The 13,648-nt window shown below is 34.0% G+C and overlaps 2 protein-coding genes across 4 annotated transcripts; one reads left to right on the top strand and one right to left on the bottom strand.

Annotated features, from left to right (window-relative positions):
- The first annotated feature begins 19 nt into the window (after positions 1 to 19).
- On the top strand, positions 20 to 8,357 carry LOC130893491 (SET domain-containing protein SmydA-8-like). 3 transcript variants are annotated; one of them, XM_057799682.1, is made up of 10 exons: positions 21 to 1,164; positions 1,316 to 1,422; positions 1,848 to 2,015; positions 2,790 to 2,938; positions 4,830 to 4,991; positions 5,043 to 5,165; positions 5,267 to 5,559; positions 6,439 to 6,698; positions 7,392 to 7,663; positions 7,994 to 8,357. In XM_057799682.1, exons 3-10 carry the CDS (start codon positions 1,857 to 1,859, stop codon positions 8,250 to 8,252), a joined length of 1,677 nt encoding a protein of 558 aa, XP_057655665.1. In that variant the 5' UTR covers positions 21 to 1,164; positions 1,316 to 1,422; positions 1,848 to 1,856; the 3' UTR covers positions 8,253 to 8,357. The 3 variants fall into 3 exon arrangements, with proteins under 3 accessions (XP_057655666.1, XP_057655665.1, XP_057655664.1); XM_057799683.1 differs by lacking the exon at positions 1,316 to 1,422 and having other exon boundaries at positions 20 to 1,164; positions 1,835 to 2,015; XM_057799681.1 differs by lacking the exon at positions 1,316 to 1,422.
- A 987-nt stretch (positions 8,358 to 9,344) lies between these two features.
- LOC130893490 (SET domain-containing protein SmydA-8-like) lies at positions 9,345 to 13,047 on the bottom strand. The gene is made up of 7 exons (XM_057799679.1): positions 12,843 to 13,047; positions 11,932 to 12,072; positions 11,283 to 11,431; positions 10,941 to 11,225; positions 10,432 to 10,847; positions 9,869 to 10,283; positions 9,345 to 9,715 (listed from the first exon to the last, which is right to left on the bottom strand). The coding sequence occupies exons 2-7, from the start codon at positions 12,064 to 12,066 to the stop codon at positions 9,403 to 9,405; spliced, it is 1,713 nt and encodes a 570-aa protein (XP_057655662.1). The 5' UTR covers positions 12,067 to 12,072; positions 12,843 to 13,047; the 3' UTR covers positions 9,345 to 9,402.
- Between the last annotated feature and the right edge of the window lie 601 nt (positions 13,048 to 13,648).

The following is a 13,648-nucleotide window of genomic DNA, read 5'->3' as shown; positions in this document are numbered from 1 at the left end:
GTTTTTTATCTTTTTTTTAAATATATTAATGTTAATATTAAGAATGGGAAAGCCTCGTTGCTCCTAGTTGCTTACGTAATCCCATTACAGTCTCTTTGATAACCCTATGGAAGCTTTTCAAAATTGGAGAATCCTAGCAAGGCTCTTCCACTAATTAAAATCCTAATATTTTCCTCCGTGTGTGAATAAGATTGGTTTGAGTGCTTCGTCTCGTTTACGAAGATTTTGGCATACCTACATATGACTGGATCCATTCTTTTATGTTTCTTTCCTTTCCTACATCTTAAGGTGTTTTTTTATCAACTTAATTTTCTTCGAGTCCTTTATGTCTAGGAACCCAGAGCAGCTCCACCGCACTTTTATCAACCAGATTATTGAGTGCCTTGTAGTGACTTTTGTTACCGCTTTTTATTTGGTTCAATCTTGTAATAGAAGTCACCATATGAAGAAAAGTTGATCTTAATTTGGTCCCTTCTAGGAAAATTTATCTTGAATTTAAATCTTCCAAGAAAGTATATAACAAATTTTCGTGATTTGACTTAGTTACACTTCTTTTAAACGTAAGTATTTAATCAATGCGCTTTGCTCATTTTGATCAATTTTGATAACGAAATGTGACATGACTTTTGATATAGTTTACAATTAAGTTTCGACGAGCGGTAAACCCCTAAAAAGACGCTTAGAAACACGAAAAAGTGACCAATATGAAGTTCGTTTTTAATTAAATTCGTCAAAACCGAATTTTAATAAAAATTTTCGACAAACATTGACACGTATTTGAATTTTCTTAAAGAAATATTGATTTTTCGCTGACTTGTTGCGAGTTGAACGTGAAAAATCGAAAATTTTCTTAAAATTTGATTTTTACTAGGTTCCGACGAGTCGAGTTTAGTTATATTTGGTAAGTCATTTTTTTTTAATCGATTGTAATTAATAAAAAAGTCAACAACGCTTGCGCAACTGAGACCGTACTTTGATTTTTAATTGATCATCTATTTTAAGCGTAATTCGATTGTAGTTAGTTAAGAACAGGTCGCCGAAATAGACATTTACATTCTTATGTATCAACACCTAGTGCCAAAAAATTTGTAATATAAAAATATGCCCTAGTGAAACAATTGTTATACTCCAAGAAAACTCGATATTCCTTTCAACTGTATAAAGGTGAGTAAATAAATTATTTTACCTCAATATGCCGGTTTAAAGTTGGTTGTCGTTGTTATATAATGATGAAGTTCATTGTTCGGAGCTGAATGAAAATCTTAAATTTCTTTAATGGATATTGATCTTGAACTTCTGTATGTTGTTGTTGTAGCTGGTTCCACAGACTTGCACTTCTTCAAAGAATTAAGCCCTGCAGACCAACTCGGTGTTCATGAACCACCTCTACCTGTCGATAAGGTCTCCCAAATACATCTCTAGGTGAGATTATGTTGAATGTCTCGGAAGAGTATCAGCCGTGGTAGTATCTGTACTCTAACCTGTTCAACTCTGGATCGCCTATAAGTCGAACTGCTCTTTTCTCTATTGAGCCTAGCATCTTAAGAATTTGCACAGGAATCTAGCTCCAAATATGAAAGTAATATTCTAAAGGTGGACGAATCTGGACTTTATTATAGAGGATTAGAACATGTCACCCCTTTTCCCAAGACAATCCTTTTAATCAAATTGTGATCGTCGTTTTGCATTATCCAATCAATTATTAAATTTTTCACATATAATGAACTATCTACTTCACATTTGTACAGATTTTCTTTAAAATTAGAATCTCGTGTTTTCATTAATGTATATAGAAACGATTTTACTATTTTTTTACTGCTTTAAACCGTCATAGTTATTTTCCGTAGACCGTTAAGATGTCTTCTGAAGGTGTTGATAATGAAAACAATAAATGTGAAGTTTGTAAAGCTCCTTCGACAAGAAAATGTTCAGCTTGCAAATCGGTGTTTTACTGCAGCGAAATACATCAGCAAGAAAATTGGAAAGAGCATAAAAATCAATGTCGACCGTTTGAGGTAAATAATTTTTTAAGTAATGCGAAATTTAAAAAGTAGAAATGTAAATGCAACAAGTAAAAATTGTGATAATTTTTAATAGACAAAGTTGTTTAGAACATGTATGAACGTGCTGAATTATCTGGAAAAAAGATTGGACTGTACACGGTTATCTAAAGAAAATTCGAACAGTTTTTGAACCAACGTTTGAATTGACAGAACAGTCCAATAGATCACCGCATATTTCGTCTCTGAATTTGGTTTCTTTGTAGACAATTCGCCTGCATATATTGCAGAGCTGATCACGATTATTATAACCTTGAAGTGATATATCAAGAGGAACCCTTCAGGTTTCGATTTCGTCATATTGCTATTACATCTTTGTCCATTTAATATTAGCATTGTGAAGTTGTACAAACAGAGGCAACCTAAATACGAAAAAAAAAAGTTCTGTACATCTTATTGGTATACAACGATTCCGTATTGGTCCCAGGAGTCAAACCGTACTCTAAGTCATCAAAAAGTCGCAGTGGACAATATCGGGACTGTAGAGTAGGTACAAAAATTATAGCATAATAAATTCCTCATCGATGGATCGCTGCGTTGAAGTGGAACAAGATTCTGGGAAAGTTTGGATCGCATCACTGTTTGACCGACAGGAACTGGTGCAACAAATCCTCGCAGATCGCTTTTGTATTTGTTTTTGTTAGTGGTACAGATATGGGACTCGAATAAAAATTTCTTAATAATTAATTTGATTATACTTTTTAAGAATTTTCAAATAAAATGTTTTAGGAATCGTATTCTAAAGACTTGGGAAGGTATTTAAAAGCGACAAGAGATATACAGCCTGGTGGTGTAATTTTTTCCGAAATACCCTTAGTGTTCGGTCCAAAACCTCACCGTATTCAAGAAGGAGGGTTTCCCTGTGTCGGCTGCTGCAAGTATGTAAATTATCTACAGTACAATCTCTCCAGTTCGGCCACCTCGCGACCGGACTACCGTCCGAACGACAAAATGGCCGGACTAACCGGATATAATACCAAAGTTTTAAATAACCCTATTAAACTTATTACCTACGTTAAAAAATCAACAAAAGACGTTGTTAAAACATTTTAACAGCATTTTGTACAACAAGAAGATTTGACGTGTCTTTGTTAAATGGCCTTGCTGTACAACTCGTAGATACGCTTTTGTAATACATTTAAAAAGTAAATACAGATACTGGTTCAAAGATAATAATGAAAATAAAAACATTCTATACACACTGAACAAAACCAACTCAAAATATATTTGCGGAAATCACTTTACAATACACATAACCTTAAAAATTAAAAGAAATCTGTTATTTTCTTTTACTTTTTTTGACCAATAGTGTTCTTGAAGGCATAGTCACGCCATTTTCTCATGTACATTACGTCAATAGCAGTAGCAGACGCTTGTTGCTCAACGTACATTTTTGCACGTTCAAGTGCGACCCTTCCCTCTTCATGGCTTAAATTTCTCTCACTACTTTCTTCTTCCCCGTCCTCTTCCTCATCTATGTCATTAGCATCTTGATTTATTACAGCTTGAATAATTTTATCGTCATTTAATAATTCATTGCCAAGCTCATCATCATTGCTTACAATCCATTCCATAACGTCACTCTCAACAAGGTTGTTAGGATCACCTGTTGTAGGCAGTCGTTGAAGATCTGATAACATTGATTGGTTGTCATCTTGTTCCAACACCTGGGTACATCTGGGTGTAGTCATGGTGGTTTCATCAGGATTTGGGTTTTCTCGTTGGGCCTTGTCAACGATCTCTCCTACATCCGGCCAGACCTTCCGCCAAGACTTTGTAAACGTAGATTTGGAGAGAAGTTTCCTGCGATATTTTCGTTTAAAGGATTCAATTAACCCTTTGTTCATGGGTTGGGCAATGCTTGTGACATTAGGTGGCATATATAAAAGCTTGATGCCACTGTCACCCTTACAGTGGGTCCTCTTCAGGATTTGTAGGTGCATTGTCAAGCACAAGCAGAGCCTTAATTGGCAACTTCAAACCATTCTTTGAACAAATAAGAGTCCATCCAGGCAGATTTCTGTGCTCTGTATTACACTGGGAGACAACTCATATTTAGGTTCTTGAATGCTCTAGGTTTTACTGATTTTCCAATTACAAAGAGAGTTAGCTTATGTGACCCTGATGCGTTAGAACACAAAGCAATTGTAATTCTCTCTTTGTTGATTTTAAATCCTGGGGCTGACATTTCTTGTGGGGTCGCGAATGTTTCCCGAAGCAACAGCTTAAAATTTGGTCCTGTTTCGTCGATTTTATAAATTTTATCTGGACTTAAGTTTTCACTAGAAATGATTCACTTAAACTTTTCTGAAAATTGACTTGCTGTTGGCTGATCTGCTGACATTTTTTCCGCATATACGCTGATAAAGTGAACTCCATAGCGTTTTTTTCCATCTTGCCAGCCAGCCATCACTTGCAGTAAACGTACCTTCTCCTCCCAGTTTTGCGTGAAGGATGATTGCCTTCTCTTTTAAAATTGGACCACTTAGTGGAATACCACGCCTGCGCTCTTGCATAAACCACAGCCACGTCAACTTGTTATCAACTTACATCGAGTAGACAGAATTTTTCCAGTTTCAATTTGTGTACAAAAAGATTCAATGGATTTTCGGTTCCTACACCAGTCATTCACAGTACTTTTACCGACATTGAATTCTCTACAAATACTTTGGACTGATTCATACAACTTTTTTCTCTACTACCCCTTTTATTCGTATTTAAATATTATGTACTTTATTTTTTCTTTCTATTATCATGCTCTTTTTTCAGGTTACTTTCTAATCAAATATGTGAAATGTGTCCTGGTTGTTTATGGCCAGTTTGTAGTACAACTTGTGAAGGACTAAATATTCCTTCTTATCATGGATTCGAATGTAATATTCTTAGATTAAGAACATGTAGTGAGGTTAAATCGTTTTTAGACTTTTACAGGTAAATTATTTCAAACGTATTACGAATTTGTTGTGAAATTTCCTATTTTAGATTTGATGTATTGATAGTTCTAAGAGCCTTATATCTTCAAAAAGCAAATCCAAAGAAGTGGGAGATTCTGATGAAACTGGAAGATCATTTGGAAAAAAGAGGATTGGGAACTGATGTTTTTACGTAAGTTTGAATACATAGGGTATTCTGTCAGATAGATTATATTGAAAAATAAAAAGAATTTGAATGAGAATATTTTTTAATTTGACCACTACACGTTTTAGAGCGATCCAGGAGAAGTTTGATTTTCTAATGGAACATTATTTGAAACCATTAAAATCGTACGAAAAAGAAACAGGGCAAGTTATCATTCCCAACTGTACGGAAGACATAATTCACAAAATTTACGGTATTATCGATGTAAATGCTACCGAACTTACAGAAGACGTAGACGCGATGATTTTGTACTCTAACGCTAGTTTATTGGAGCACAATTGTATTCCGAATACAATGCAAATTATCGATGAAAATGATCATTTTAGGGTTACGTTTAGAGCCGCCATGGCCATACCAAAAGGTATAAAAAATATTTTAATTGTCAATATACATCTCTTCTTTCATCCTTAATAAATCTAACGTCTGTTCCTTCTTCCGTATCTTACCTCCAGAATGTCATACATTCTTTCGTGGTCGACCTCTACTTTGTGTTCCAATTGGAAATTTATTCTTCGCTATTTTTATCAAATACTTTCAAATAAAAGTATTGTATCACATAATGATGACCCATTTTTTCCATGTTTTACTATTAATGGCTACCAAACAAATACTAAACAACGTGACATCTTCATAGTTGAAACAATGCTGTATAGATTGTGACTAATATTTTTCAAGCATCTCTAGTTCAGGCTAGATACTTCTGGGACTCTCCTCCTACGGCACATAATCGTCTGATGTTTTCGCTGCTTTCTGGGTCTAATGGTGGTTTTCCCAAGATTCGCCCAAGTATTTTCATTGCTGATTTGTTTCTGATGTATAGGTCTCAGTGTCCCATTGTAAATTCGTGCCTATATTTCTTGTTCTAAAGACATCCCGCTCTGGATACTTGTCCTCTTACCTTGTCTTCTACGTCTCCATAACTGGTTATATCAATTCCAAGGTATTTCATTCTTTATGGTATGAATTAACCTTCTAGTTCTAATTTGCATCTAATCGACTCTTTTGATGTTGTTATGAATATGGTAAATAGTTTACCTTCCGTCTCTGAAGACGATAACTTGGTTATCGAAACGTGCGTCAGGCAGTGTAATTCTGAGTATAGTTAGTGTAGTATGAATAACAGCAACGATTCCAAAAATTTCAACTTAGTACTGGATTAACATTTGAATATTGATTTCATCATTTCCCGAACCTAGTTAAACTGTTGTATTTTGAAAATTTGAAAGCAACCTTCCCGTAGGTGAACATATAACGACAATGTATACTCACATATTATGGAGTACAGCTGCCCGTAGAGATCATCTAATGGAAACTAAATATTTCAAATGTACTTGCAAGAGATGTCAAGATCCTACAGAACTTGGTACATATCTTAGCGCGCTCAAATGCATTGCTGGGAAAGATGATGAATCCTGTGGTGGTTGGCAACTTCCCATAACACCAACTTATACCAACGGTGCATGGATGTGCAGTAAATGTAAAATAAAATTACCTGAACAGGTCAGTCGAAAATGTAATTATTTCATTATTTATTATTGATACTTCATTATATGTTTTGAATGTTTCTGTTATGTTATAAAATAAGGGTTGCCTTAGATTCACGAAAATTATAACTGCAGTTTTTAATGGTTCGTAATGACCATTTAAAAAGGCAGTTTTAGCCCAGCCCCAAATATATGCGTCTGGAGTTGGTGAGATCTGAAGAATGAGGGAAACTGTTCTTGAAGAAATTGACGAATTGCGGTAAAAATATTATAGCAAGTTGCCTCAATTTTGCACTATTTAAACGAAATTCTTGAACTTCATGGGGTATGGTGAAGCCCAGAAATCGATTTATGAAACGATTTACACTAAAAAATAAAAACGTCCTTCGTCTGAAAACCATCAGTTTTTCAAAAATTCAATATTTTCATACTGTAACGCTCTTCGCGACTCTGAAATCGACCACTAGTTACATTTCCACGACAATAGAGCGTTTTTTTTCCAATTAGTAATGGGTATACTTTCAGCTTTCCTTTTCCAATAATCCGAGCAATCCTTACGGCAGTTTTAAAGTTTTAGAAACATATATAACCTAGAAAAAATTGGTACCAATCGAATAGTACATTATTATTGAAAAACCCTACATATAACTGAAACGATTATTTTGATAAAGGAACTTGTTGGGTCGTTTGAAGTTGGTTCTTTTTTCAGGATATAGTGAAATTCATCAATCATTTAAGTCACGAGGTGGACAAAATCATGACGAAAGCTCCAAACAAGGAGGAACTAGAAGATTTGTTAAACAAGCTTCTCCATTTTTTACATCCCAATCATTATTTATTGTTCAATATAAAACATACGCTTATCCAAATATTTACTGATAAACAAATAGATCAAAACGATCCTATGGTTTGGATGGAAAAATTAAGTCAATGCGATGAATTAATTGATTTAACAAGAAAACTCGATCCAGGTAATGCTAGGTAAGAAATAATTTTTTTTATTAATGCGGTAGCCATTTTCTTATCTTTATTTATACCTTCGATCTCCGCGAACTTTCTTCGGAGCTTCTCTAAGAACAATTCACTTAAACAACCCCACGAGATACAACCATTTATCCCAGCAATCTCATTTGAAGCCCCGACGTTTTCTTGCTCTCGAATATTCGAGGTTGAGAATATTCTAGAATATTCGATAACCGCGTTATCATTCATGCAGGTGTTAAGTGAGAGAGGGGAGAAGAATAACTTCCAATTCCAATATACTGAGTAACGAAAACTGAATATTACGTTAAAAAATTATTTCTTTTTCAGACTCAGTTTATATCTGGGAGTTCTATTGAATGAACGATTCATGGCACAATTTAAAATACTGACGACAACGTTCGACAAACCGACGCAAAATCTTTATACGGATCAAATAAAAAAAGAAATTTCCGAAATTCTCGAAGAAAATAGAAGAATTTTATTCTACGAACAAAACACGTCGGCTGGAAGGAAATTATTAGAAGTAGTGAATAGAAATCGACAAAGTTTTGAAAATTGGCTTAGCGAACATAAACAAACGGTTTAAATTGTTTCGAAAATCACCTGCCCACTCCCTTAAGTTTTTGAAATATTGTTTAATTAATGTTTATGAAAATTTTTCTTTTATGAATAAAAACTGTATAAAAAATGATTATGTAATTCACTAGTTGGACAAGTGTGATTTCATCTAGATTTATATTAATACGAATTAATTAGTATTTTATAGTATCATCCCCTTTATCTAAATAATATTTTCCATCTAAATTCTTGTAATTCAACTTTTAGTCACACATAGTGACCTAAAATATGTTGCACAATTTTTTCCTTTGATCTGCACTCCTCTGACTTCGCAGACATTGGAGCTTTTTCTTTGTTTCCATCTGAACCTATGATCGAAACATACCAAGGTATTTCATTTATTTGGCATGTACAATCTTCGTTACCCCTAGCACTAGTGACTTTAAACCTGCTGTAGCTGTATTTTCTGGACACGGACTGTCCTCAACCTCCTTTGGTTCTTTGTTTTCATGGTAACTTGTCCCAGAGTAGATTCCACTTCTCCGTTTTCCAGATTAGCCTCTATTCCTCTTCAGGTTATATCAGGTGTGTCCCTTTTACTCATTGCATTATTAATTGAGCTTCTAGTCATACTGTTGTATGCTCCCACGACATTCTGGAAAATGTCCGTTGCAATCTATTCGTCTTCTATCGACTTTAACATCAGCCTGTTTAGTTCCAATTTATTTAAAACTATTTAATATTCAATTCGTTAATGTTATATGATCAATGATGTCGAGTTAAAGTGTGAAATGCTTTCCTCAAATGTAAATGGAACGTGTTTTCTAAACAACGACCTATAAGTCTAACTAAATTAATTTTATAAAAAAATTTCTATTTTATTATTTGTTCATTCTCTTCTCTTAATTTTTTTTTCTAACGTGATCAGACCAGCATTATTAAAAAACCTAACCTAAAAAATATACATGATAACGCCATCTATATTGAAGAAACTTTGTCTAAACTGGTGACACTTCAGCAGTTTCAAAAACTGATAATTTTTTTTTGTCTTCCACATTTTAAGGAGTCAAAGCCCCGCAGATTAAGTGACACTGCTTAAAGGTGTAATTAAATAGATGAATCGAATAGTCAGAAGTATATTTAGTTACAAAATTCACGTTCAGCAATTAAAAAAATAATTATTTTTCTATATCGGCTCCATTAATAGCATTTCCGTTATGTTGCGATGATAAATCAATTTTATTTCGTTCGATGAATTTGTTAAATTCTTTTTTAGAATTTTCCACCAAATTTATCAGTTTATCTCCAGCCGGAGTATTTTTTTCGTTCTTCAATACCTCTTGAAGTTGCGTTAAACAGTTTTTACATTCATTCAACATCATTAAAACAGATTTAACTTTAGCTTTAATTCCAAGGTCCCATTTTCTCTTGATGGTGATCCAATCTGCCAAGTACAATTCGTGAAGAAGAACTGCTCGATAAACAGCCAATCTGGAACAAAATAATCACCATAGTCTTCTTTTTGTTGTATCATGTGGTTCTTAATATACTACTATACTCTATATTACTATGGTGAGTTAACAAAAGTTTATTTAATTTCAATATATAAAACGAAAAATTGATAAATAGACTTAAAAAAATTACCTTGCGTTTCCAGGGTCGATTTTGTTGGTTATGTCCAATAATTCTCTACACATAGTCGCTTTTCTTACCAGACAGTCATCAGTAATTTGTGTAGGAGTATAACCTTGCTGATAACCATATAATTGTATCAAAGAATGTTTAACAGCGTAAACGTGATAATGATTAGGGTGTAAAAACGTATTCATTTTAGTCAATAACGCTTCTAAGTCTTTAACAGTAGGATTGGTGAGCTGAACATGATCGACTTCTTCGCCAATACCGTTTACTAAAAAACCTACTTCTTCATTGGTCAATTTAACGGAGCAACTATCACAGGTCCATTCCGTTTTGTCGTCAACGGGGTTAATTGGAAGCTGAGTACCACCACAGGGTTCGCCATCGGTACCGAGGCATTTTAATGCACTCAAATAGGAACCTGCAATAATTTAGTTATAAATATAACTTTAATTCTTTTCCAATCATTTGTACGAAAAAATTTTTCATAGCCTCAAATCGGGATTTGACAATAATTGCTACGGGACACATCTGATGTTGGTGTCTTCACTTTTATGTATACAACTCACCCAATTCAGTAGGATCTTTGCAACGTTGACACTGGCAATCGAAGTATTTCGTTTCTCTAAGATGCTCTCTCCTAGCTTGCGTACCCCAAAGGCAATGAGTATACATAGTTGTAATGTGATCACCGGCTTTGATTGGCAACGTAGCTTTGAGGGTAATCTTGTAACCGTCGTTATCAAAGACGTGGGTCGTATTGGGTAAACAGTTGTGTTCTAGTAAATAAACTGTCGGATATATGGCAGTAATTTCTGCGTTTTGATTTATTTCCAATGCGTTTATATCAATAATTCCGCATATTTTATGAATAGTTTCTTTAGAAATGTCATTCAAAACTTTTTTACCGGATCTTCCTTCTAAGATGGTCATCGGATGGAAGAAATTTTCATGTAAATAGTTTACTATTCGTTCTTCAATTGCGCTAGAATAGAAATACATAAATATACTGCTCTTATCTGTGGTACGATGTGCGAAAATCAATTATTAATTAAAAAAAAATTAAAACGCATATTACCTGTAAATTTCTGTATTGGAACCTCGTTTTTCCATGTGACCTTCCATATTCATTAACTGTGCATATTTTTTAGGATGCCTGTTTTGAAGTAAGAGACATCTCAATGCCAAAAGTGCGTCTTGTCGGTAAAAATCATGAAGACCGTTTAAAGCTTTCACGTCACGTAATCCTAAAATAACACATTCGTGACCGTGTCTATCCATATCTTTGAGACCGGAACAATCTGGATGACAAATTGGAAAATCGCATCCATCGCACCTCGCCGATTGCTCTCCTATTATCAACCTGCAAAATTTCGTATTTAATTATATTCATCATCGTACGAGCTGTTTTCGAACTAACCTGCAACATCCTGGACAAGGTACAGGACCTTCCTCTACCATATGCGGTCTTGGACCATATACCAGTGGTAATTCTGATAAAATTATATCTCCCGGCTTAATATCTCGAGTTGCTACCAGACATTTTCCATAAACAGGATCGGTTTGTATCTAAAACGTAACGAAAAAGGATACGGAAACTATCAGTACGTGAGGTTATGTATGCTTTCCACATTGTCGTTATTAAAAAGAAGAAAATTATAATAATGAAAAAGATGTTGAAGAAGAAACAAAAAGGATAACAAAAACTTCAAGCAATAGACGAATACGCCAATAAAAAGAGATTGAGAAAACTTTCATCGACCAATCAATCTTAAATAAAACAACAAAATGAAATAAAAGAAACGAAAAGAATTCTAATAGCGACAAAAGAATTAAAGAGGCATTCCAAAATAACGAAATCATCTTATCAATATGTGAAAAAGATACGTTACTACTTCTGATTAATTTATATACAGTTTTCAAGTTAGTACTTTGTTCAAAGTCGGGTTTCACGACACACGTTGCAGAACATGATCTCACTGGTTATTGTACTGAGGTTCAAACTGGTCACAAATAGATGGTTTAAAGATTTTAAAAGAAAGAGAAGAATAATGATAATTGGTACTTACTTCGTATGGTTTGCATAAAATCTTATGATCTTTCCATCCTTGTTTCTGATGTTCTTTACCACAGTAAGAAACCGATTTGCACGCGGAGCATTTTAATTCTGAAGGTTCGCCGCAAATTTCACACTTTTCGCTCATTTTCACCTGAAATAATTGTTCATAAACACGCGAATTATTTAATATTTTAGTTAGCTATGCCTTTTAGCAATACTTCGACATCCCTCGACGTTTTTAACCAAAACAGAAAAATATAAATAGTAAAACTGTATGTGCTGAACGGATATTTAACCAGCAATTCGTGAATAACGTCAGAATGTCACTAAGATATTAGTCGGAATCATCGAATGGGCTCTTTTGATGTTATCATGCATATGTCTCTGAAGACGATAACTTGGTTATCGAAACGTGCAACAGGCAGTGCAATTGTGAGTGTTGGTGTAGTATGAATATCACCAACGGTTCCAAATAAAGTTTTCATGTTCCAGCTTCATAATGGTTCTCGTGAACTTAAAGTGATTGAATATAGGTATTAACTAAGTTGTTGATGATGAAACAATCAATTTTTGACTTTCAGTTTCATGTATATTGGAATCAATATACTATGCTACATTTATTACTGTATAAGCACACCGTTTGAGACAGAAAGCTCTCCATCAATCTCAAGATATATTCCTTACGATTAACATTAGTGTTTCTTCTTAGAAAACATGAAAAGTGCCCCCAAAACGCGAATTCTTCGGATAAAAATCACGAGCTTTTTATATTCGGCTAGTAAAAAAATTTATAAAAACAGAAAACGTTGAATAGTTATTGGAATTGGCATAATTAAGCTAAAAATAGATGGAACCCAACATTGTTATAAATATTAATAATCCTGTATATTTATTTGAATGAAGTACGTAACTAAAACTTACCCAAACTTGAATAATCAATTTTGGTTTGAACTAAAAAGATACAAACACGTTCACTATATAACACATTTTATGAAAAAAATTGCTTGAATGAAATTTCGTTGGTCTATGTTCTAGTTTCCCGAGAAATTTAAAAATAACTCGAGAACGCAACGGAATATCGTAAATGTATTTCGGTAAATTGTGAATATATTAACTCGGCTGGATTGGATCCAGACATGAAATATTTTCATGATTATCAATTTTCCGTTTACAAAAATTTGTTCGTTGCATGTCGATTGATGGAAACCAAGTCATTAATTGGCGATGAGAGATACTCAAAAAAAACTTTTGTTATATATTATTAATTGAAAATAATTAAAACTAATCCACTCAATTAAAATTGTAACATGTCTATCCGTGTATAGACTATCAATACTAAAAGAATCAACTTCTCGTTTTTAAACTTTCAAAATCTCAGTTAATTCTTGCTAAACGTCTTCCTTTCCAATTCATACCGTTATGCCAGGATCATCTAATTATTTTGTAACGGTTCTCAGATGACTAATAAACGGAAAAGGACGGTTAATTCGCCCGTTCAATTTAATTTAGGTTTCATCCGACCAGAGAATAGATCAGTAATAATTTGCACCTCCTGAACACTCGCAGAATTTTAGCTTCTATCAGGATTGTCTTCATTTGGTAGGCGCTTGGGTAGTAACGAATTGCATTATTTTCTTTCATGCTTACTGTGATGGGGGACCACTAAGAGGCGCATCTAAAACTGACCAGGTCTTAGAAATTTTCTCGTACACCATAGTAACAGATCT

Source organism: Diorhabda carinulata, chromosome 4, assembly GCF_026250575.1.
Source record: "Diorhabda carinulata isolate Delta chromosome 4, icDioCari1.1, whole genome shotgun sequence".
Lineage (NCBI taxonomy): Eukaryota > Metazoa > Arthropoda > Insecta > Coleoptera > Chrysomelidae > Diorhabda > Diorhabda carinulata.
This window is presented reverse-complemented; position numbering and strand designations above follow the sequence as displayed.